Source organism: Hylaeus anthracinus, unplaced genomic scaffold (assembly GCF_026225885.1).
Source record: "Hylaeus anthracinus isolate JK02 unplaced genomic scaffold, UHH_iyHylAnth1.0_haploid 11997, whole genome shotgun sequence".
Classification (NCBI taxonomy): Eukaryota; Metazoa; Arthropoda; class Insecta; order Hymenoptera; family Colletidae; genus Hylaeus; species Hylaeus anthracinus.
In genome coordinates, this window is record NW_026534344.1 from 9,691,627 (window position 1) to 9,717,264 (window position 25,638).

At 34.7% G+C, this 25,638-nt stretch overlaps 1 protein-coding gene and 1 long non-coding RNA gene across 3 annotated transcripts in view; one reads left to right on the forward strand and one right to left on the reverse strand.

Annotated features, from left to right (window-relative positions):
- Positions 1-24,723, forward strand: part of LOC128889482 (mitochondrial carrier protein Rim2) — a 39,349-nt gene extending 14,626 nt beyond the window's left edge. Inside the window, exons 4-7 of one of the 2 annotated variants that reach the window (XR_008460451.1) lie at positions 13,921-14,039; positions 19,981-20,200; positions 23,097-23,490; positions 23,552-24,723. Coding sequence is in view for 1 of the 2 variants with exons in the window: in XM_054147152.1 (XP_054003127.1) it covers positions 13,921-14,039; positions 19,981-20,200; positions 23,097-23,374 (617 nt within the window). In the remaining variant the exon portion in view is untranslated. Of the gene's footprint in view, positions 1-13,920; positions 14,040-19,980; positions 20,201-23,096 lie in introns of both variants that reach the window. The other variant, XM_054147152.1, reaches the window with a different exon arrangement.
- On the reverse strand, positions 982-2,586 carry LOC128889507 (uncharacterized). Its single transcript, XR_008460457.1, has 2 exons — positions 1,843-2,586; positions 982-1,278 (listed from the first exon to the last, which is right to left on the reverse strand). It is a non-coding gene; the product is annotated as an uncharacterized LOC128889507 (long non-coding RNA).
- Positions 24,724-25,638: the final 915 nt, after the last annotated feature.

Here is a 25,638-nt window from a genome sequence, read left to right on the forward strand (position 1 = left end):
CTTGATAGATTGTGGTGCATATTCAACTTTAGTATTGGTGAAGTGCTGTTTGTAGCAGTTATCACAGAGAAATATTAGGTGTAGAAATTAATTCTGTGCTCTTATATTCAATTACTTGTAACTCTAGTTCAAACAGATATACTTACTCGCCATTTTGATATAGTAAAGTACCAACCTTCTAAGTCGCCACCCTGATCTCTATTATGACGTATCAATAAATTTTTACACACAACCTAGGTCTCAACTTGATGGACATAATGTATGTACAGCGTAATATTTTGCTTATCGTTTTTCTTCTTCAATTATTATAACTACTTGTTATATTTGTAATCTGAAGAAGAATAATATATAGGATATTTATACTCTCTATTTCCAATATTCTATATAACATGTAGAATTTGATATAGTCTTTGCTATACCTGTGGGATTTATAGTTAAAAGCATGTATGCGGTGATGAAAAATACTTTATTTAACTGATAGTCAAAGTCCTACTGGCTTCAATCAGCGATCGACCCACATATCTTTACGAGAGATTCAAACTGAATCATTCAATCCTACACCTTCCAATTTGTTTTAATTATGGAGAACAAACTTTGAACTCTGATTAGAAGCGATTACACGATCACTTAAAAATATTTGTTGGTGTGTCTGGTACAACAAAAATTTATTCTTACTTATTAATTCATGTATTTTTTAACTGTCATATATAGTTACTAAAACTTGTTATCTTTATGAAAACAGAATAAATATATACATATATTATTAGCTTCTTAAAAATAATAATCAAATTTATAGTCTTTGATCGATCATGCATGGAACGAGTGACGGAGTACTGAGCGATAAGGAATTCTATACTCCTCGTTAATGAGACTGGAACCTTGTTTGCATGCGATTATATTCTATAGGTTATAATACGTAAATTGTATCAGTTTTGATATCCATCTCATGTATAATAAATAAGTAAATAACATCTTGATCGATAGAGTTAAAATTTGTTTATTATTCGGTTTAAAAAAAAAAAAGTCGAGTTCTACAATAGAAAGTTGAGTAATAGAAAGGTGCATGAAAATGTCACGCGCTCTAATTTGATTACAGTAACCGATTATTGGTTCCTTTTTTAGGCAACATGCGCTTGGAGGGCTATCCCCTTCCACTGTCCCAAAAACGTGCGCATGGTCACGTAGACACTCACCAGTTAATTTTTCATTTGCCATCTTTCGTTGGCAGCAGCAATACGTTTGTAAGCAAGTGTCCAAGTTTTCCAAGTTTTACCTTCCCTTTAACATTTTAATTTTAATTGGATATATATAATATATATATATATATATATATATATATATAAAATATAATATATAATAATAATATATATATTATTATATTATTTGTAATATATATGGTATACAATAGTATGCAAATACACAATATGTATAATATAAATAATATAATAATGGTAATATACTATATGTACATAATTGCTTTATTTTAATAAAGGAAATATATATTTTATTACCATTTTACATTTGTAATTGAAATTACAGAAAATTTGTTCAAAAATTAAGTTATCTAAATCAAATTTCGTGTACATGCTCTTTAAAAGGAATCGAACAAGGGTATGGAGTTTGTGATACGATTATTCTTTTTTAAAATTATATACAACATTTTCCTTCTTTCAAATTCAATTTTACACCCTTTAATTCACTGTCACAAACCATACAAGTATACATATTTTCATAATTTTATCTAGAAAATTACTGGTAGTTAATTTTTACACGAGTGACTCCCCTTTAATAAGAAACACGGTGAATACTATTTCGTTAATTATTATGTTCATTTATTCTTACCTTAAAGCCCTTTTGAATATAAACACAGAAGTCTCCTCTTCTGACTCGACTTTCTTTTTGCAAGCATTACCCCGTTATCCAATAGCAAAACACGAGCCGCGTAACGAATGAAACAGATGACTGGCTTATCGGTATTATTTCTTGCTTATCTGTCGGGATGCAATTGCATCCAATTGCTCGACGGCCTTGGAACATGCTTGTCGAGCAGTTACGGCTCGTTTGTACTTACTTACGGTCCGGACGCATCGTGTGAGAATCGCCTTTCCGATTCGAGTATCATAATCGTTCGCGACATCTTCCTGGATTCTGTCTGATTGTCGACAGACTCGGGTCAACCAACGAACGTAGTGCCTCGTGATGTTGCGCATGATATCGGGTGATCTAATCGATTGCACACAGCATGGAAATTAGTTAAACGAGAAAGACGAAGAATAGCGAACAGCTTAATATACGTTCGTTGTTTTATCGCCTCGTTGCAGATTCCTGTGCACAATTTTCTATTTAATTAGCACATTAATGGAAGATTTTTATTTATACGCGTAAAGTTTAACAACTCGTGACTTATGTTAGTTTTTTCGATCAGGGTTCCTCATGAGCATCCTTTCTTAGAATAACTTTTACGATTTAAAATAATTTTGTAGCTTTTTGTATCGATTACGGTATAAATTTTGTATTTTTACATATTTATTTTAATTATAATGTAGGCCAGGAAAACTGAGATAGGAAGTATTGAATATACAATAGTACAGATTATAATCTTTATCAAGTAAATATTCAACTACAGTATTTATCTAGTATCTTTGTATTTTATGCTTTTTTTCACTATTAGAAAACAAATTGTTTTTAAAATATCTTTTAACACGATTGTCTCTAAATAGCTACATGAATTCAAATAAAACTTTATATTTAAGTTTTATATTATTATCACGAGACCCAATTCGATCTGGAACAAAATAGGTTCTATATAGAACAGATAGATGAAATTTTTCCCTATTTGTTTGTCTAATAAAGAAACAATTAAAATCTCAATTAATACATCCTTCTGTTATTTAATCCAACATTTATTTAGTTAAAAAATCTAAATAAAAATGATCTTTTATCATTTAATATATTTACAATGTACTTCGGGAAACAGATCTTCTATTGACTAAATTATTTTCGAGAAAAAAATTGTTGAATATATCTATGATTTGTACGCATCTAATATGGCTTTTCTCTCTTTAAAATGACACGTTGCAATAGATAAAACGCCTTACGTATACGTCACAGAAAAAGGGAGAAACAAGTAGAGAAGTAAAATTGAAAAATCCATGTGTATTATAAGTAGACTGCGGATCTTTACGCAAAATAAAATGTTCGCGAACGTGCTTTCAAAAATTGAACCTAAATAGGAATTTATTTTATTCTTCAAGTGTTATAACATGAACTTTACTCTCAATCTTTTTTACATTCTTGCATGTTATTTGCATTTTGTAGTTTTTTGCACATTTAAATGTCCTGTAAATGTATAAAGATCCGCAGTGGTAATTATAAGGAATGTCATAGAATTAAATACCGATGTAATGACAATGTGTTCATTGTAAGGAACTCTGCAGAAACTTTGGAAATGGTCGTGGTAGGTTTGTCGTTACCAGGTTTCGCGAGGGTGGTGCTCGTTAAGATTTGAGAAGCACTGCGGTGGGCGCTATGCTATTCTATTTTTAACCTAACGACCGCGTAATTGAACGCCTCGTCTTGTGGTTATTTACAAGTAGCCGGTCGAACGACTCGGAACTACTCCGTTTTTCTCAATGGTAGATTGTTTAGTAAACAGTGTTTACGAACTTTGGGGATGGTAGACGATAGTAGAATCTCTTGATATCGATGCGCATTCGATTTCTGAATCCGTGCAATCCTACATACGCAATGATGTTCCGTGGAAACGCGTAACTTTATGCAATATCGCCGAGAGGAAGGGATAGAGAGAGAGAAGGAGATATGTATAAAGGGAAAGACGCTTGCCACATCGATTTTATTCGAAATATAAATACAATTCGAAATAAAAATACAAATAAGCAGCGATGGGCAAACCCCTAGGCTTCGAATAAATCTGAAGTTTGCCGATATATTTGTCTCGTTTCCTCTTTTGAATATTTTCAAGGAAGGAAGCGAGACAAACACGTCGGAAACGTTTTTTGATTATGTAATTTTCTTTGGTATTATTTTTCGAAATGGTAAATTATTAACGTTTCTAAGTCGATATACTGTTTTTGTGCATAGTGAAGTACTAAAACATTGCGATAGTAGTTTATGTACTTTTTTACGGCTAGTAAAGAAATCATTATCTTTAGTTATCTTTAAAACAAATAGGTGTGTAAATGTTTTGTCAATCCACTGTATGTATCTAATCGCAATCTGTGTACTACTGCGCGTATTTTACTAGGTTGTTTTGAAAATGCTTTTTCTTCAGCTAGTAGCTTCAAGTTTGTGATGGCTGAAACCATTGATTGGTCCGATTCAGACTTCAAACACAGATCAAGGGCTTCGTATTACAATAAATGAAACTGTCTAAACAAATGCTACCTTATCATAGGTAAAAATATATAAGGTTCTATTTAAACAGACTAATTTGCTTACTAAATCTCCTTTACCACTTTACTTACAACAAAATTATTTACTCCATATAATTTGTCCCTTTGAACCAGATAACTTTTGTTGAAACATTTCTTTGATAGCCTCATCCTATCGTGAGATATGTAACCATTCCGATTGAAACGAAACACTTTGTATACCGTCGATCGTCAATGATTGACGTGACTTGAACTCAATAGTTTGTATCGTGGCATAAGAGTCCATTGTGTTCACGCCAGCTGCAATTTATACGCAAAATATTCATCCAACATGTGGGAAAACTAGCGCGAAAATCATTCTGTTTATTGTTAGTTTATCGTCAGTAATTGACGTGACCCAAACGGAATAGCGTATAGCGTTAATAAGTAATAACTAGAGAGTTATGTTATTTTTAAGTCATTTTTAGTATTATTTAGATGGAAAATCTGAAGGTCTTTTGCAATTTTTTCCTACATATCTTACTACACGTTTTAAGTATGTAAAAATAATACGTCTATTGTCAAAATTGCAAATATTGAAGCCGTATGGGAAGTCTTATTAAATAATATAAAAGAAAATAGTTTGATAGTATCTGTGATTGCCACAGTTTTTCACGTTCCAAACGAAATAACGTTAACAGAATAACGAGCGAAGGCTGAATTTTCTTGGGTATTACTCGGGATAGTGTCCTTGAAAATATACGTAAGGTCTAGGTTATCGGAACCGTAACCCCCTGAAGTCCCATTCCTTTCGATTGCATCGAGAGTGTCAAGCGTCGATTGTCGTGTTTGTTTACGTCTAGCTCGATCCGCGGCGTTTCCCGCGCTCACCCTTGCCACACAGTCTCTTGATCGATTCACGTTCCAATTGATCGGTAAACACGTGCTTGAGAATAAAACGAATGCCTCAAGAGAAAAGTTTAGTGCTTGTTCACCCCCACCCTCCGTCCCTCTTTATGTAAGGTAATAATGTTATTTCCTACGAATTCGAGTAACTCGTTTAGCATTCATATTTCCTGTATCGAAAGTAAATATAGACCGACTGCTTATTTCTAGATAAATGAATCATAAAAAACAACGTTTGTTTACATCAGAGTGTTTACGATGATACTGTAATTGATGACTCCGTATTAGAATCATAAGTCTTCCAGTTCTATTACGTGTTACAAGAAAATTAATTACTTTTCTAAACCTCACAGGATATCAGAACATATATTTTGTATTAATATACTACTTTAACACATAAAAATGAAAAAAAAAATAAAATAAAGATGCTAATTCTTGTTTTATCCACTCTACGTGTATATTACGTTACATATTTCTCTTATCTTATGTAATTTGTTTGTTTAAATATTGTTAAGGTGTATGAACATAGTTCGTATGAAATGGTGCAATCTATGAAGATAAACAAGGAAATTGAAGATTGCAGCTTTAGAGATAGAAACCTCAATCCATATCTGTGACTATTTCACTCATTAATGTTGTTGTTGTTGTTGTTGTTGTTACGTATTAGAACAGTATAAAATAACATAGAATAATATAAAATTTTTATTTGTGGCATAAATATGTTCCTGAATGTCTAAAGATTCATATAAGCCCTCAGGGGCTGTAGCATGCGAGTATGTAACTACAGTACGGGTTTAGCGATCCCGAAGTACCCCACCTGTAGATGGGGGCCAGTGGGCCCCAACAGACGTGTACAAAACACGAGACTAACGTAAATGTAACGTACAGAGTTACGATAATGCGAACTGAGCCAAAATTAAGGAGTTATGTAAGGCAAAGTAATGTCAAGAAAAATAGAAATAATTGTATTGTGTGTATGGATTCAGTGCAATAACTGAAGTGACAGTTACGCACTTAAAAAAATCAAGCAAGCAAGCACCACAGTGGTGCCACCGGACGGCATAGTCTTAATATTAACCCTTCGCACTCGTGTGGCGCCTTTAGGGCGACATATGTAATATAAAAGTGATTGTTTGAGCGTACAATTTCAATTTTACTTATATCAGAGTACAGCTAATTATAAATTGAAACAATAATTCATTGAGTCACGAATGTTCGTAGATGTTTCTTTTCGAAGTAGTTTTTGGTTTTACAGAAATTTATTATAAAAATGTACTGGATTTGATTCTATAGAACAATGCCTCGACCGCAAAGGGTTAAGGTAGCAGCGCCACGATTTTTTTTTTTTTTTTTAAATGGCACGAGTTACAAAATTACTGTTTGAGGTACAAATTAGTACGAAATAAGTATTAAATATTCCACTAACTCCGATATGATTCTGGTGATTTTATCCTGCCAGTTTAAGAGATCTATTTTTACTTTACTGACCGAAACGTTTTTCCGAACTTTATCGCGAAATGTTTCTGTATATTCAAGGTCGACGAAATCCTACGATGAAAATTGCATTCATTGCAGAATTTAAACGAATCATTAGGCTATATAAAGCTCGACGCGAGCTACCAATAGGAATTCGTTTCGCCGTTACGTTCACAATTGGACCCTTCCTTCCCGCGGTCGTTTGTGACGCCGCAACGCGCCGTTAGCGAGTGCAACGTGATCCCTCGTAAACACGCGTCCATCTATTTTTATAGCGACATTAAGAATCAAAACACGAGATTACCACACCAGACACGGAGAAAGCGTACGCTAGAATGCACGGTTCCGTAACTTATTATGAATTAATATCTTATCGTCCACTTGCGAACCATGTTCTTCGATCTTTCTATCGGCCATCATCGGGAATTTCTTCAAATGCAAAAGAAGTTGATATTCGCAGTACGAGCGTTCTCGCGTTGTCTTTATTTTTTTTTTTTTTTTTTTTATCGCGTGTTTACCGTTCCAAGATATGCGGTGCGAATAGCATCTGCATATTGTATGTACAGGGTGTTTCGCTTCGAGCGGATTGGTTACATATCTCGCGAGTGGATGGATCTATCAAAAAATGCTTTTACGAAGGTTATTTGGTACAAGGTTCTTGTTCCCGAGCATATTGTATCGAGGAAATAATTTTGCTGTAAGAGAAGTTGTGGCATGAATATTGTTAAATTAAATGTTTTAATCAAGATACATTTTCCAATACATTGAGCATGTTACGACTTCTTTTCTATGATATTAATTTATAATAGTAACGGACGATTTGTACACTAGGTAGAATTAACTTTAAAATTTGTAATTAAATTTTATTTACTTTTAGATTTCGTATTACATTTGAAAAACAGAAATAGTAATAATAAGATAACATTCGTTTAGACAAATTCATCGACTGATATATATGACAATATGTATCATAATGGTATGATAATACGAAATCGAGTTCAAAGAAAACAAGTGCGTTTAATTAAATGCTGGAGTAGAAACTTCAATTTAGGGCTTTACATTACAGTAAACACTTCGTATAATAAGTTGATGAATTTGTATAAAAATATATAAGGTTTCATTTAAAAAAATATAAGGTTTCATTTAAAAAAAAAAAAAAGAAATGATAAAACAATCTGTATCGATAAGAGTTAAGAATTCTTCTGTATGGGATTTGCAAAAAGTTTCCCTTTATCACTGATATCCACTTGTTGATGAAGCATAAGAAACTTTGTTTTATCGTATTGGAATGTTTTTGCGTTCTTGCTCTACTATGTCCAAGCAGTGTGGAGAATTCCCACTGTTAGCATTCTTTTGCGTGTTAACGAAGAACTTGTTAGCGACGTTAGCATACACCTGACACGTAGAAGATTCTCGAACTGCTTGTCCACCTCTCCCCGCTAACGATAGAGGAAAATATTGACTCTTTCTGTTCGGCCTACCTTACAATTAGTTCAAACGGCGAAAGAAAGGTTGGATGCACATCATCAAAATATTCTTTCACAGTAGAAATCTAGATCCAGAAGACTGGATGTAGTTATAGCTGACCTCCAAGATACCTTTCTTCAACAATTGGCATAAAGACACCAATGAATGTTAATACAAAATTTTTGTCTAATTTCAATTTCCTATACAAGGTAATTCGTACATCCACATCATGTAAAAACTTTCAAATAATTTTATCCAACTATTTTCAGCATTTTACTAGAGTCTCTCTCATTAAATTGTGACTTCTACGCACACGAAACGCTTAGTCCAAACCAGTTTCGACGTTTCTATAGTCCTGTGCATTAGAGATCCAAGAATACCCAAGGACGTCCATATTTACGTTGGGGACCACGATTGTTTTCAATTTTTGACGTGTCCCGCGATTCGACGCTCGAGTTTTAAACGATTGCGTAATCCGGATGCGTCGCAATGGCACACAACAGTAAACAGTGCGTTGGCCGCCAGTTATCCCACCAAGTGGTTTAATAGGACGGGATACCTGTTTGTAAACTCTGAATGACTGGCGAAGTATCGCTAATAAAGAGATCTCGTTACGAGATACCTAACGACGATTAATATTGTTGTTCAGTCATCGAATCGTTTTGTTTGTAAGATGACGTTTTACGATAATGGCGTATCTTTCGTTCGGTAGTTTAATCATTTAGATTTAGATGGACAACGGCGATTAGATTATGCATATTAGGTTGATCGACGAGTTGTTGTGTTTACATATGAGATGACATATTGGTATAGATCAGGGCTTGGCGAACCTTGTTTACATTTGGGTATACTTTGGAGAAGCTATCGTTTATTGCGAGTCTTTGAATAGCGAAGGATATTTTACTGTTATGTACAGTAATATAAATTATTTGTTTTGTTGCCGTTAGAAGATTTTTTAGTTTTTCAAGTTATCGTGTTTAAGCATTTACAATCACTTTAAAATACATTCGCAGTCATGTCATGGCGGCCGAATTTCATTGTATAAGTTATTATACAAGTGACTACATATATTCATTACGTAAATAGTAAGTGAAATATGTATCCATCTCCATATAATATATTATATGTATGAATTATATTAATATATGTATATATTCATATCATTAAAAGATATATAATATGTACATTAATGTAACAATATGATATACACACATAGATATTAACAATATTTATATTTCTTAAATATGAATAAATATGTGTGCAACACCCCATACAAAATTTCTTCTAAATTGAAAGAAAAACAAATACAAAAGAATACTTCAAAATCAAGTACATATATTATATAAAGATAAATAAATATTTTTAAGGGTAAATATTTACTTAATGAATAATGTAAACACTTATACCGTGAATATAATTAAATAGATATTTGTTAAGTACATTATGGAATAAAATCCATACGACGTTGACACATGATTACCGATGCGTGCTATTTTAACTATTGATTTCTCTTTGTATAGTAGTAAACAAATTGGACCAACTTTAACGAACACATTATTCGTCCAAAAAATTGAATCACGTATTTCTAGGTGATAAGGATTTTCATTAATGAATTAAATACATTAATTCTAAAGATGTGGTGCTAAAGAAAATAAATCTGGAGGAGATTGTTGAATTTTAGAGGTTGCAGAAATGAGTTAGATTATATCATTTCTAATTATACACAAACAAAATTGTAACCTCGTAAGAATTTTCACGATTATTAGTCTGACATTGAACGTGGTAAGAAAGAAACGTATCGAACCTTATACCGAACGTTTATTTTGGGATATGATGTACGAGTCAGGTACAATATGTCGGAATCCCCTCTGTTTGCAAACACACGAGTTTCGCATTGGGCGCGTCCACGAATAGTTCCTTAACGATGCCATTTACCGTTGCCATGGAATACCTTCGACTTCTAGTTCCTCCTAATTCGGGAATATCGATGCCCATCCCGATAGCTTTCGTGTACGATCCTCCTGGGTCTGCCAGTATTCTCACCTAAATTTCAACGGTCTCTTATAAAATTTAAAGGTATCAGGTTACCCTACACTAGACATTTCTGCAACATTCGTAATTTAATTTCTTGAGGGACGAGTTATTGTACTTTATTTGAAATACACCAAAATTCAAGTTAATATTTATCTATGACACTTATCAATCTCGCGACGATGTTATTGCATCATGTCATTCGTCAATTGTATTGTAAAGATTTAATATTAGGAAATATTACACGTTGGACGGTGTTTCTTTATAAATGAATGGTAAATTTACTTTAGAATTGCACAAAATTAACTTCTACACCTAATACTTCCATCAATTGTATTGTAAAGATTTAATATTAGGAAATATTACACGTTGGACGGATTTTTCTTTATAAATGAATGGTAAATTTACTTTAGAATGGCACTAAATTAATTTCTACACCTAATACCACGGTATACTTGCATATCACGTAGAACATGAAAATACTTGGTTTTTTATTTTAGGTTTGACTATACTCGAGAACTCGTCGATTAGTCATTCGAAAAAGACTACAGTAAAGACTGGATAAGTGCAAGACAGGATTAACTGGATAGATGCAAGATGACTATCCCCTCTTTGAGTAGTGTAATATGATCCTAACCGATTGATACGCTTTTGCCGACTACTTTTTACCTCGGACCTCTTTCTCTTTCACTCTCAATCCTTTCCTACGTTCAAGCTAAATGTAAACACAGAATAGAAACCTCGACTGGATAACTGCAATGTTTGGGTCCCAATTTTCTTGCACTTATTCAGTCTTTACTCTAGTCCCGTAATGGTCCTAAATAGCTATTTTATTTTAAAAATCTGAATAAAAATGATTTGTTTATTACTTAATAAATGCATGATGAATATCAGCAAACAGATCTTTCATTACGTGAATTGTTTTCGGGGGAAAAGATAATTGCTGAATATAACTGTGATTCTCACGCGTCCAAGGTGAGGGCTTCCCCTCTTAAGTTTTCCTAAACTGCAACTCTTGCAGCGTTCGAAAGTAATCGACCTTCTCGCGGCTACTCGAGCAGGGAAGCCGCTCCTTGTCACTTGCTGCAGGAGCAACTACTATTTTCAGTAAAAGGGAACCTATACTTAGATCGACATATTCTTTCTACCGCAACCAGCGGCTAGGTCAATAATAACCTTATGAGAGAGAAAGGGGCCGGCTACAGAGGTAGTTCTAACAAACAAGAGGGTCTTGTACTCTAGGACAAATTAAACAGGTGCTCTTTTTTTAAACACTGTTACAGTAGTTTCTCCCATATAATTAAAATTGATGGAAAAGTGTCGAGAACTTAATACAAAATACGTAACGATGAAATAACACAAATTAACATTTATTATAAGTAGATTACGGATATTTGTCCATTTGTGGGAAATGAAAGTATGGATATATCAACGAGAATATGCACAAATATGAAAAATACATGAAGTAACAACTTTCTAATTAAATTTCATGTGGGTCGAATTACATAAACTATGCATTTTGTCGAATTTCGTTGCACTGTATAGAAAAATGTATATTTCTTACATTTCTTGTAACTAAATTGCAGATCTTTATGCATTTAGTGCAGATTTATGAGAATGTGCACAAATATGAAAAGTATATGAAGTAACAACTTCCTAATTAAATTTCATGTGGGTCGAATTACATAAACTATGCATTTTGTCGAATTTCGTTGCACTGTATAGAAAAATGTATATTTCTTACATTTCTCATAACTAAGCTGGAGATCTTTATGCATTTAGTGCAGATTTATGAGAATGTGCAGAAATGCAAAACAATACAAAGTATCAACAAAATTGTGCATTTATATCATTCAGAAGATAAGGCATACATTCATTTTTTTTCCCGTATCTACGAATATATGAATTTGCACCGTAGTCCGTAGAATCCGTAGTCTAATTATACAAAGAAAAACAAGGAAAAGAAGTTTCCGTTGGATAGTTTCTCTTTTCTACAAGATAAACTATTTTTTGACTCTTTAACGTCCTCCTAGTCTGCTAGGTAAAAGTTGAACGTTCCCGAAACACGAATAGCTTTTCACACCTATGTACACATTTTTACCTTGCCTTCCGCGCCCTTGTAATTTCCCCAAGCGGATGTAACAAAGGGATCGTTGACGGTCACGCAGATTATTTCCTGGAAGCCTAGAAACTGCAGGTGGGTCGACCTAATCGGTTCAATAAAGAAGTAGAAATGGTGGTAAAGTAGTGTCATAACAATTCCACGAATCCTGTTAATCGAACGAAACGAGTCATACTTTTCTATAAAACCGCTCAAGTGAACCTTTGAGCAGCCCGGCACGTAGGCTCCAGGAACCCCAAAAATGATGGCCTTCTTGTCCGCGACAAGTTCCAAGATATTTCTCCGATTTTCTGGTAAATCTTCGTACAAGGTCACGCTCGGCAATCTGTCTCCTTTTCTAATTCGTGGCATCTTCGATAGGGCTTCGCGAACCTTGATCTCTTTCGCGAAAAGGTTAAAAGCCGCGAGCCTGTTTCTTCGTTTGTTTCCTGTATGATCGATCATTGCAATTTTCGAAAATCGAATCGCCAATTTCTTTGAATCGTTCTTCTCCTTATTTGGATTTCTTCCAAAGCACGTAACTTTGAAATTGTTAATGAATATATTCTTTAAAAAAAATTGTGTGTAATCATAGACGAAAGTGTCTGTGACGAATACTATGTAATCATGCGATTTTTTAATGGTCGTTCAGTATTTAAAAAGTTGGACAAAAAGACTTCAGACTTTCAGATAGATAGACCTTTTGAAATTGGTTGAAATTAATTCAAGTGAACGATAATCAGGGAGATTAAATTAATTTTCATACAACCAATTCTGATCATGAAACATAGAAATTGCAAAAGATAATGTGTACATAGAATTCGTTCTATGAAAATTAATTAATTCTCTCCGAATATCGTTCACCTAAATTAATTTTCGTAGAACCAATTTTAAAAGGTCTATCTATCTATCAAGTCTGAACACGGAGAGGACGAATAGGACTATATCTTCATCCTTTCCCAATTTTTTAAATAGTGCAGACACTTATAGCTGATAGCTGAAATACTTTTCATTTATTACTTCCATATCTTTACTATTACCTTCCAATTGTTATGTCACGCTTTGAATGAGATTGATCAAGACAGTTGTAATTTTAACAGAATCTTGTATGCACACGTACAAATAAACATATCAAATTTCAAAACTCTATGGCAACTACATTGGCTGTCAAGAAAATTATAAAAATTGCTTTGAAACTGTTAACCTCTCAAGGTGTAAGTTTTAAATGTTCTTTATTTTTTTACTTTAATCAAATACACGCAAACCAAACAATATTTAACTTTAAATCGATTTTAACATACCTAGTATGCTATCTCACTTTAATATTGTATATTTTTTAATTCTAAAAGTTATTGCGACCGTAAATAACCCGTAATTTTGCTATAAAAGCAAGCATACACACGCGTACCAATATTCCTCATGATGTTAAAGATAAAAAAGAGTGTACCCCTTTAATAAACCAATTCGCCTTGACTAGCTAAAGACTCGAGGCAGCTCCAGCGATGTAATAGAATGCTTCCCCAAGCACACGCATCGATCTGATTAAAGATAAGTAAATTCATTTTTCAGGTTTCGTAGCATGCACGCTGACAAATCCCATTTGGTTCGTGAAAACCAGGCTACAGCTGGACGACCGAACGAACAGAATCACCGCGATGGAATGCGTGCACAGGATATATCGCCAATCGGTAAGAAAATCGTCTTCTAACCTAGTGTTTAGTGTAACCCTTTCAGATATTTCCACAAGTCTGTCTCGCGATCACAATTTTGAATTAAACGTGACTCGTAGAACTCGTGGCCACGCTTTCAGGCCAAACATGAATCGTTGAACTTTAACACTTTATCTACCGGGCTATTTAGAAACAGACTTTAATTCAAAAAAGAATTTTCTACAGCATCATATGCCAATCTAGGCTGACAATAATTCTTCCATACTGTTACTGCGTACATTGAAAGTCAAGTCTGTTTCCAAACACTGAACATTGTAAGTAGACAACCATCAACACAGTAAATAAATTCGAACAGCTAAATACTGCAATTTTAAAAGCCTAAAAATAGGCTCCCGGTAAATAAAGTGTTAACAATCTCGGCAGTTGGAAACCAAATGAAGGATTGTTACAATTTCGATGTTAGCGACAAGCCTCGATCAGGACGACCCGAGAAGATGGGAGATGAGGAACTGTCAGTGTTACTTGATGAAGATTCGAGCCAAACGCAACAGCAGCATGCAGAATAATTAGTTGATCACGTTTAAATGATCATGTAAAGCAAAAAAGACCGTTTACTGACAAAGGAAATCTGATTATTCTGCTCTATGATAATTTCAGATCGCTATGGCAATCAAGAAAACCTTATTGGAATTAGAATGAATAGTTCTACCTCACTTGGTGTATTCATCTGACATTGCACCTTTTAATTGTCATTTGTTCAGGTCCATGCAACACGGTCTCCCTAGCATACGTTTTCGAAACGAAGCCAAACTTTGAAAATGTCTCGATGAATTCGAAAAGTTGGCAAAAGGTAGTAGAAAGTAAGACAAAGTACTTTAATCGAAAATAACGAACAGATTCCATTTAGTTAACACGTTAGCTGGCAGACTAAAACTTGTAATAATTTCTAGCAAGTTCAAATTTCATCTCAAGACTGTCGAAGATTAGAGTACTTTAACATTTGCCGTAGTATTTAATTTTTTAACCTACTTAATTCACAAATCCATGACTCATGTGCATTTATCGCAGAGAAATTTGTGCATTTATGGAGACTTTCTGAATTCCTTTTTTGTTAAAAAAAGAAACATAGTCCTAAACCTATTCTCCCCCTTAATAAAGTAATCCAACACAAAAACCTACAAGACTTATGCATACACTTATCAGTATCAATTATAAATCCAGAGTTCGACATTGCACATTGTAACTTGTATTCCACAAGACCTCATTGGTAGTATCTTTTCCGTTTCGTCATCGAGCACAACAATTTTTTTTTTTTTAAGTTATCGCAAGAGTTTCCTCACCCTGAACACATATAGACTGTATATCGACGAGTTTCCCGTCTGCTGCACAGTCTGTGATCGAACACGGATACTCTCGTTGAGCCGTGTTCAATCGATCAGATTCTCGCTAGCTACCCGTTAAAAGTAACATTCCATCCTTTCGGTGATCGACTATATCACACGTGTTGGAACGTGATGAATTGTATGGAATTATGTTATGTTGTATTCATTATGTATAAAGTGGTTTTGAGGTTGAAGAATCGATAAACGTGCACGTTGGTAGAAACTTTCGTCGATTTCAATGGCCGTGATATAATGTGCTGAATTATTTTATTAATCAAATGAAATCTGTACATTACTTTCAATTAAAATATTTTTCCTCGCCTTTTATTACCTTTTGCCAGCTTTTAGGGAAAAGATTGATTCCTTGTCGACAGAAGGAAGTATGTTTTCGACAACGTATGCTAGGAAGACCGTACAAATGATAATTCGAGTTCTAATAAAGTTTGCTTGGTTGCCATATAAGAGATCTTGCAATTATATGATCACTTAAACGTGACCATCTAGTTAATCTCCAAGTTGTTGTTGTTTTTGGACCGAATCTTCATCAAGGAACACTTGCAGTTTCTCATCTTCCATCTTCTCAAGCAATTCAGAACGAGGCTTGTCGCTAATATCTAAATCATCAATTTTGAATCTATTTAATCAATGTAGACACTTGCAATCGGACACAGCGCATATCTTTATATGCCGCACACGACATTCTACTCGCTTCTGCAGCGGTTTTCTGTTGATTAATCAGAGAAACATTGACGTATATGCAACTCGACGGATTCCATTTTAAAACAATCGAAAAATAACATTACGATAACAACTACGATCTATTATTTGTTTGCTTGAATGCAGTCCATACCAACATCAAAAATACTTAGTTGAACAATGCTGATAGATTATCTTCTAGCACCATCCAAACGTAATGTATAAAACTTATGCATACACCTAATAAAGTCAACAGAGATGCTTAGACAAAAAAAATATATGGTACAGCATGGCCTCGAACTTTCGTCAGACGAAAGTCAACAGAAACGGTGTTGCAACAAACGCAATATGCGATGAAGTACTCGTCCAAGCCAAGGATATTTTTGCAACCGTATGCACATAGAAACGGAACGCGAAATTGCGTAAATATAGGAACAATTTGATATCATCAGTTTCCTCGAAAAAGGAGAAAAGAAAAGTCTTGATGGGTCGTGTCGTTTTATCGATGACTTTTGAAAGACAGTCAGCTGCGAGGATTCAGTTTAGCGCGATTCGTTCAAATTTTTCAAGTGTACTCGCAGTTTTTTTTTTCTTATTGCGTCCTCGCGACAACTCGGACGACGCATTTGCATCGTAATTGCATTCGTGCAGGCGAACTCGAGCCAGGTCTAAAAATGCCCACCGCGACCTACGAATAGCAAAACGCGACCAAAATATCGAGAGCACAAATACGTGGCACGCAAAAACGGAATGTCACTCTCTGTCGCAACGATTTATACATTGTCCTAGTTCTTTTTCGCTATACTTCCGCCCCTGGCGTCTTGGTTCGGCTCCCAGAGTGAAGGATTGTATACAATGGAATCTCTGTTATGTAAACTAATTGGGGAACAAAAGTATTTGGATAAAAGAGTTTTTCATATAATGGAACGAGTTGTTAGTACTCAGTCTTAATAGTTAAGATAAAATGAAATAACCCGTTACATGGGATACAAAATAGAAACGAAAAATATTGTTAAATCTCCATTCTTTTTAACAAAATTGGAGAAATAAAGATTGTACAGATCCTAAATTATACAGCTTGTATACAAATTGACCTTCTGTTTTACTTAATATTTAAGGCAAAATGAAATGAACGTATGTAGTAGATATAATTGAAAATATAAAATATATATATTTGATATAATTCGTTTCTATTTAAATAAGTTCATACATAGAACACGAAGTTCAAACGAAGACTATATCAATTTTCCTTCATTTCAACGAAACTGGAGAAATGAATCCTATGGATCCCAAATTCTCGAGTTTTTTCGCAGATTGACCCAAAAGGTGGGATGGTTTTTACCCTATCTAACTTTCAAGAGTCAATACATTTAAAAACACAAAGATCAGCTCGAATAATAACCATAAAACGATTCGTTGGGTTTCGAAGGTATAATAAGAATTCAAAGCCTATGTTGTTCGAATATTTATTAGTAGATTGTGGATATTTATGCGTTTATCACGAGTGTAAATGTAAACAAAATATACAAGGAGGTGTACAATGCAAAAATAAATAAGATATGAATAATCCGATACACGTTACAACATTTAAAAGACAAAACATATTTTGAACGTATTTTTCTACCGTTCACCTGTGTATATAAAAATATGAATTTGCATAAATATCCGGCGTCTAGGTACTTAATAGTTTATTCTACTACTGTTGCCTATACCTTCCGGGTCTTACATGTGCTGCGCTAATGGTTAAGCACTCGTGTATCACTAGTCAACGTTTCATGTGATCACGTGACAGACGTCCGTAGTGATATCTCGGAACGTTAACTATCAAAATTCCACCGATAACAGTGTGTCTCGGCGATTTCGCGATTTCGCGTCATTTTACTAAATTTTGTGTAATAATCCATACCATTAAATCCTATTTATCTCCGTTGGATCCACGTGGATCGGTTACTTTGACGAAGAAAGTAGTATTTTGAATACTGCTTATGTTTCAGAAATTCAATGCTCAGGTATAAATGTGTAACATCGTCTTCCCTGATTGTTGGTATACTCTTCGTTTCTTTTGTACAATGAAATAGAAAAATGTTCGAGTAATGGCCTCATAAAACACAGAGCAAAACAATCTGCAACGACAAGAAGAGACTACTCTTTTATTTTTACTAATTTCAAGACAATTTGCATGATCTTTTTGTGGTTAACGTAATTGACATAAACTTTTAAAATTCGGTACGTTTATTTATACAAGTATATACAAGATTCTGCTAAATTTACAAGTGTCCCGTTCAGTTTGTTTCGAAGATGTCACCAGTATTCCACGTTACGTCAGACGGAATAGGTTCAAAGTGTTTAAGAAGCTACTCTTTAATTTTTTTTTACTAATTTCGAAACAATATTCATGATTCTTTTATAGTCAAGGTAACTGTATTTTAGGATTTGATTTGCATTGTATCGTGGATTTCATCCTCGATACATTTGAGACCTAAAAATAAATTACACAATATTTTTTGTTCGATCTTATCAGATGTAAATACCAAAGATTATTTGTTACGTAGTAAATCATAGTACGACACGATTTTAATTATGTAGAAATGCAGTATCGTCTCGAAATAAGCAACTGTTCTCCGCCTCGAAATAAGCAACTCGCTATCCTCACCTTTTTGTTTGAAGTCGCCCGCCGAGTGAGAAATCCGAAAAGAAATGAGAGGTCCGTGAACGCGAGAAGCCGAATAAATTAGTAGAAAGAGCACAGAGCATGCGTAATATTTTCTTTTTCTTTGCTGTGTGTATTCTCCGAAACAATACTGTTAGTTGTATGTAGTTTACCGCTACACCAAACCCCTCGAGAACAAAGTCAAGCCGAATAGCGTACTTCCCTCGAAATAAGCAACTCGCTGGTCCCGACCGAGTTGCTTATTTCGAGACAATACTGTAATAGGTTTAGTTGTGCTTCAGTTACGGTTACAAAGATCGGTACTGAAAATATTCATATCAACCCTCGGAAACTTCCAGTGTCGCTGCGCACGTTCGCAAATTAAAAACGAGAGATAAGGAAACGCGATACGTAATCGAATAGTAGTGCACTGTGAATGGAGCTCTGACAAGATCAATCGTGATAAGTGTTCCAAAAAACCAGCTGATCGATCACCGTTAACATACGATAGCTACCTTATCTCTGCAGGGGCCTAGATTATTTCTCTTGTGTTCGCAAGATAATTTCTTTTGTTAGAGGTACATAGACAAGCTATATTCTGTAAACAATATACTACATCACGATCTTGTAGCCAGAGGGAAACAGTTACAACGAGTAACATTAATATTTATTTTGTCTACGATAAAAGATAGAGTAATAGACAAGGAAAGTTCAACAATTGATACACTCCGAAAGATTTGAATTTTTGCAGAGCTCATAGGAACGTAATCACAGTGCTCTTTTCCATTTTTGCCCAAAAATGGTTTTGTGGATGGAAACTTTACCTTTTAAATTATTCTGGTTAAACATTTTGTATAAAAAAGAAGAAAAATGGTTTAAGAAAAAGTGATTCTTTGAAAAAATATTTTAAACAAAAAATATACATCTCGATGAGGTATAAAACTGTTGTCAAATACATTCTTTCTAGAAACAAATATTTTTCGAGAATCACTTTTTTTCAATCCATTTCTTTTTCTCATCTTTATGTTATGAAAATAAAGAAAATATTGTTAAATTTAATTATACAGTCAACGACTACCGATCGATAAAGCGTTAATATCAACTGTGAAGTTCAGAATTCGTTTAAAAAAGAAAAGTTTTGGAAACCGAGTAGGACTTATCACGCTGATAAATCACTTGTTCTTGATACGAATTATTGAACTAATACGTACATCTTCTGTTATCTTTTTAGGGTATCCTGGGATTCTACAAAGGCATCGTGGCCTCCTACGTAGGAATAAGCGAGACTGTGATACACTTCGTGATCTACGAGGCTGTGAAAGCTTGGCTTGCGACGCACAGGTCCAGGGTGTCTAGGCCAGACGACAGGAAAACGTTGCGCGACTTTATCGAGTTCATGGCAGCAGGATCTTTCTCGAAAACTATCGCGTCCACCATCGCCTACCCACATGGTAAGCCCGATTCTATTCGTTTACGAAACATTAGGACTGTAAGTTCAGCGTTTCGTTAAACCCAAGACAAAATTCGTCCTGGAAGAAATTGCTGATGCAGGAACCCATCAGTGAAACGGCTTAGTTGAACGCGTTCGTACGGAATCGCGTTTATCAACTACTAATTACTCTGAAGGCCTTCTTGTTATCAAATTTCCACTGTTCTGTAAGTTCACAGCTAAATGAATGTATAGCAGCTCAAGGGAATATTGTTGAACATTTTTCGTAACAGAAATGAAGCAAATGAATCTTACACGTTGAATTTTATTTATTCCATTTTTCTGGGTTGAAGGTCATTTGTAGGTGATATTGTATTACATGGATGAATTCGTTATTTTGTCAGCTACAACATTACGTAAACGAAGATATATCGTTCCATTTAAAACAACATCTAATGACCTAAATCTCGTTAAAAAATGACCTTGAAAATTTGTTCCCTTGCACCGTTACATGTGACCCTCCAAACAGTATAACTTTGTCCTAAGAAGTGTTTTTGTACAACGAAAAGTAACGGAGATATTTAGGTGTTCTGTTTCTTCAGACTCACCCTGTGAATGTAGAGACACAGAATTAATTTCTACGCCTAATAATTATCATTTTCTTATGCCAACTTTATATACACCATAACAAATTTTACAAAAGAGTTTAATCTAGAATCTATTCCCCACTATTCTGTACCACTTCTTCTCATTTATTTGTTAATTCAAGTCCAAAGTTCTATTCTACTGCAATGCGAATTCTGTTCATCGGTGCTTTCTACATTGATTGCAAATTCTATTTTTGAGGTATTGCTAGTGACTCAAGAATTGGCTTCGATTCAAACGTGTAGGCGCTAGTTTGTGCAAACTTCCTTACTGATATTCTGTACGCGAATATTCGTTTTTCTTGCACTGCTTCCTGTCTCGCATTGTTTTAAAGATCTTCGTTTGACTACAAAGCCGGAAAGACGCGAACGTTTTAATAGCTTAGAACTGAGCTACTACGTTTACCATCCAAAGGAAATCGTTGTGGCGAAATAATTAACAATCGATCTAGTACGAAGCCGTTGCGAATATCTTTAAGATCCTCCGAGTCCAAAGATAGCATGAGCTGTATATCTCTCGTGCTGGCCAATCGACGTACAATTGCGTGATACGCAAACTGCGGTACTTTGATCGATCAAACACTAAATCTGATTCCACTAGAACATAAAGAGTTAGAATTATTAGCAATTTCCTGTAGAAACAGGAATGGCCCGAGTTTTTGATTTTGATTTAGTTCAGCCATTAATTTGAAGGAGAAAAAAAATACTGACGCAGTGATAGAAAATAAAAGGTCATAAACAAGTTAAAAAAAGATTATCGTAATATATTGAGAAATAGTCGAGTTATAGTCATCAAAGTCTACAAAGTAATTCTTGATATATAGTGTGTACTTGTAGTTACAATATTGATCAATCAACGCATCTGGAAAGATAAAATCAAATAAACTTGTGAAGTTTATTATTTAAACTTTACGGGTGATCTCAAAGTTGAGGAATTTTAAACAATCTGCCACGATCGACCTAGAAATTATAATTTTGTTTGGAAACGCCTAGAAAATCGCTCGTTAGGATTTGAAAGTAAAGGCTTCATACTTCAAAATGCTTTTTCCACGTCGTTGTAGTATTCAAATTACGATATTTTTTAAGCGAGTGTAAAGTGGTCTACTTATGTGTATGAAGTGTACCAGAGCCGGCGAATAATGATACCATTAACAGATGGAAGACATTTTTTTAGTAGCGATGATTCAGTTCAAAGGAGTGACAAAAATCATCAAAGTATTATTATTTTATATTCATCTTATACAAAGTATATAATATCTAACAGCATTTGCAAATAAATAATTCCTCGTTATAAAATTTAACTGTAGGATTTGAATGTGAATTCAGGCCCCGCAAAAGGTCACCCCGGCCTTGGAGTGTACAATAATGAGAAACGTATTAGTATTATCATTTTAATTACCGGTCCATTTAGAAACCGTTTACAACTCAAATTTGTCGACATTGGTGTATGTATACTAAAGGGGTAAGGTATATGCAATAATTATATTCTAGAGAGGTCACACAACCAACCTGCAAAAGCATTGTTGGACATTTTAATTTTTTGACTAACAAAATGTAATTTGGAAACAAAAATTCAATTTGTTCGAATTAAAGTGCCGCACCCTATATATGTATTAATATATATATATGTATCAACCTAGGCTGACATTAATTTTTACATACTGTTATTAGTAGACTGTGGATATTTATGCAATCATGACAAGTGCAAATACACAACCATATACAAAGATGTATACAAATACATACGTACATAAAATATAAAAAATAAAATACACGTTATAATATTTAGAAGACGTATTTTAATTTAAGTTTCTGTTCTTTATCTGTGTACTATATTAAAACATGAATTTACATAAACATTCACAGTCTAATTCTTAGTAGACTGCGGGATTTGTGGACTTATGACGTATACTAATATTAAAACATGCAAAAACTATACATAATGTAATGCAGAATATATTCCATTAGTTAATATACTGCAGGCAGATAGTAGAATATGAAAAGTCTATGAATAGAATCTTGGTAGATAAAGCGTTAATAATTTACAAAAAGACTTTCACCTTGTTTTGTAAGTCTCTGCTATACACCTGGTCGTTCAAAAATTACAATGACTCCCATCATTCTCTAAAGCAGTCCTTTACAATCGAGCACATGGGTTATCTACCTGAAACCTTGCATACTCCATTGTAAACCTGTTGTTGACTTTCAAATAGTGTAGACCTAGACAGCAGATTCAACTGACTCATGTGTAAATACTCATCTCTATCTTTTCAGAGGTAGCGAGGACACGACTGAGAGAGGAAGGTACAAAGTACCAAAGGTTCTGGCAAACTCTGAGGACGGTCGTCGCTGAAGAGGGTACGAACGGTCTGTACCGCGGGCTGGGCACCCATCTGATCAGGCAAATACCAAACACAGCAATCATAATGGCAACGTACGAAGCGGTGGTGTACATCCTCAGCAGGCACTTCCATCAACGGCCACGTAGCATCGCCAGCGCCAGCGGATCACAGTTCTACGCGGAAGCGAAGGCGAAAAGAGAGCTCGCCTAGGATTTGCTTACAACCCCAGAATAAAGGGGTTGACAACTCGAGCTGTATCCAACGCGAATGTGCCATCTGGGGTGGGGGGAGCGTCACTGGGTGGCCAGAATTTGTTACGATTGAAGGTAGCAAAAGGTATCACAGTGCTCTGTAAGTGTAGCAAAAAGTAGTCCTTCCTCCTTTCAGGTAGCATAAATTCACACGTGGAAGAGCGCTGTCTGTTGTACCTCACCGAGACACACGGAATACGAAGGAGGAACCGAAGCTGATAAAGTCGAGGCAATATTACTTCAGAGTGCGCCGCGCTTCGCAGTGATCGTAGAACAGCCTGTATCACTGTTGGCAGAGTCGGAGTCGCTTCTGCTAGCGGTAATATGGACGACGTGAGCCATTTGACGTATCTCTTTGTCGTTTTGGGAGTTCTTAAACAAGAAGAAACGGAAACTATATTTCCAAAATTTTACTTGTTCTTGATTCGAAATAGTCGTGTCTCGAAACTTCATGCAGTATACAAGGTGGTCTTAGGATTGCTAGAAAAGTAACGATCGATCAAAATTGAAGATTCCTGTAGTTTAAAGCACCCAACACAATGTCTATCGAATGCAGCGCTGCGATCCTTGCATAGCAGTCTGCGTACAGGCCAAAAAATTGTTGAAATAAGAAGCAGGCTGCTGCTCATAAAAGGATTCAGTTTTCATTCTATTAATGAATTGTTATTTTTCTCCGATTAGCGACCACCAATGCATTGTGATCATTGTCTTTTATTACTCCTTGCAACGCTTCTGATATAATCCATACGGCAGGAACAGCTACGAAAGTTACATATCGTTGATTTCAGTTGTAGCGTTATGGTCTTATATTACGTTGCCTGTAAATCATGAAAAAATTATTGTTCTGTTTTGCTTATATTCAGCGTTAGAATATAGATGTAATATTATTATTACTATTATTGTTATATCGTAATGTAAATATGTTTTTTGTTTTCCTACCTTAGTCACGTTAAAACGAAGAGATAATTAGGTAGAACTTTTGAGAGACGGTTGATACACGTGGATCGTTGATTAAGAAAAATCATTAAAAAAAGAAACAGTTTGTTATAAACGCATAAAAATAAACAGAAATGTAAATAAAATATATTGATTTTTAATTGCTTGTACCATGTAAATCTTCAGGAATCTTCTGATAAGTTGAAACCGATGATTCTATAATAATTAAGTAGTAATAGGTGTTGTATATATACATTAAATCGTGATATATCTATCTGTAGATTTGCAACCGTTTGTACTTTTTCGAGTGCGATAAGTGCGCTTTATTACGTCACCAAATAAAATGAGAGAAAAGATTTTGTATAAAGAGGGGAGTATTAGTTGCTATCTTGTTTTCTTAACTGTTCCAGCATATACTTAGCGAAAATACATTGTTAGAAGTGATCCGTCGATGAAGAAATAAACGTTAAAGATATAAGAATGATGTTTTGTTACCAAAATTCTATCATTCGCGTGTAGTATTTGTAAATTTGATTACGTTGTCCGTTGCAAGGTACCGATTGATAAGTATCAACAGAGATGTAACATATAAAATGTTTATAATTTTTATATTCGCCTTGACGTTTCTCGCGCACTGGATTACATTTCTTTACGTTCCTTGGCTCGCTATTTGTAGTACATTCGACGACACAGGTTTCTTGCTAACTAGTCTACGAAACGCTGTCCGATGAGAATCCTATTTCTATGTTTCGTCGAATCATTAATACAAGAACTCCTTACGCCAAGGAATAGGCAAGCGATAAATTCAACTATATTGTGTAAGCCGTGTCCTTTGAATAAGATACCCCGACGATTCTCCAACTTGCAGCTAGCTTCTTCAAAGGTCTAATGACACGATTTACTGGTCATTGATAGAGAAGTCGCTAGGATTAATCGATTGAACAACCAAAACACTCGGCGGAGCGCGTTCCAGATCACTCCTATTAGTTCTATTGATGACCAGTGAACTGTGCTGATCGTAACCAAGCTGTATAACCTTTATGATTTGTTAGCAATAAAACCATGACATGAGCACAGGTACCTTAAAATGATCGATTAATATCAATGCGTAGTTTGATCACTGAAGAAGTCAACTGCAATGTTGACGAAACATCGGTGTATGTTATCCAAAGGACACGGCTTACACACGGAAGCCTCGGTTAGTATCAACGACGAAAAACTGGACTGTGAAAGCCTCAATATCTTACATTTCGAATTATATGTTCTGATTTGATTTGTAACGACACA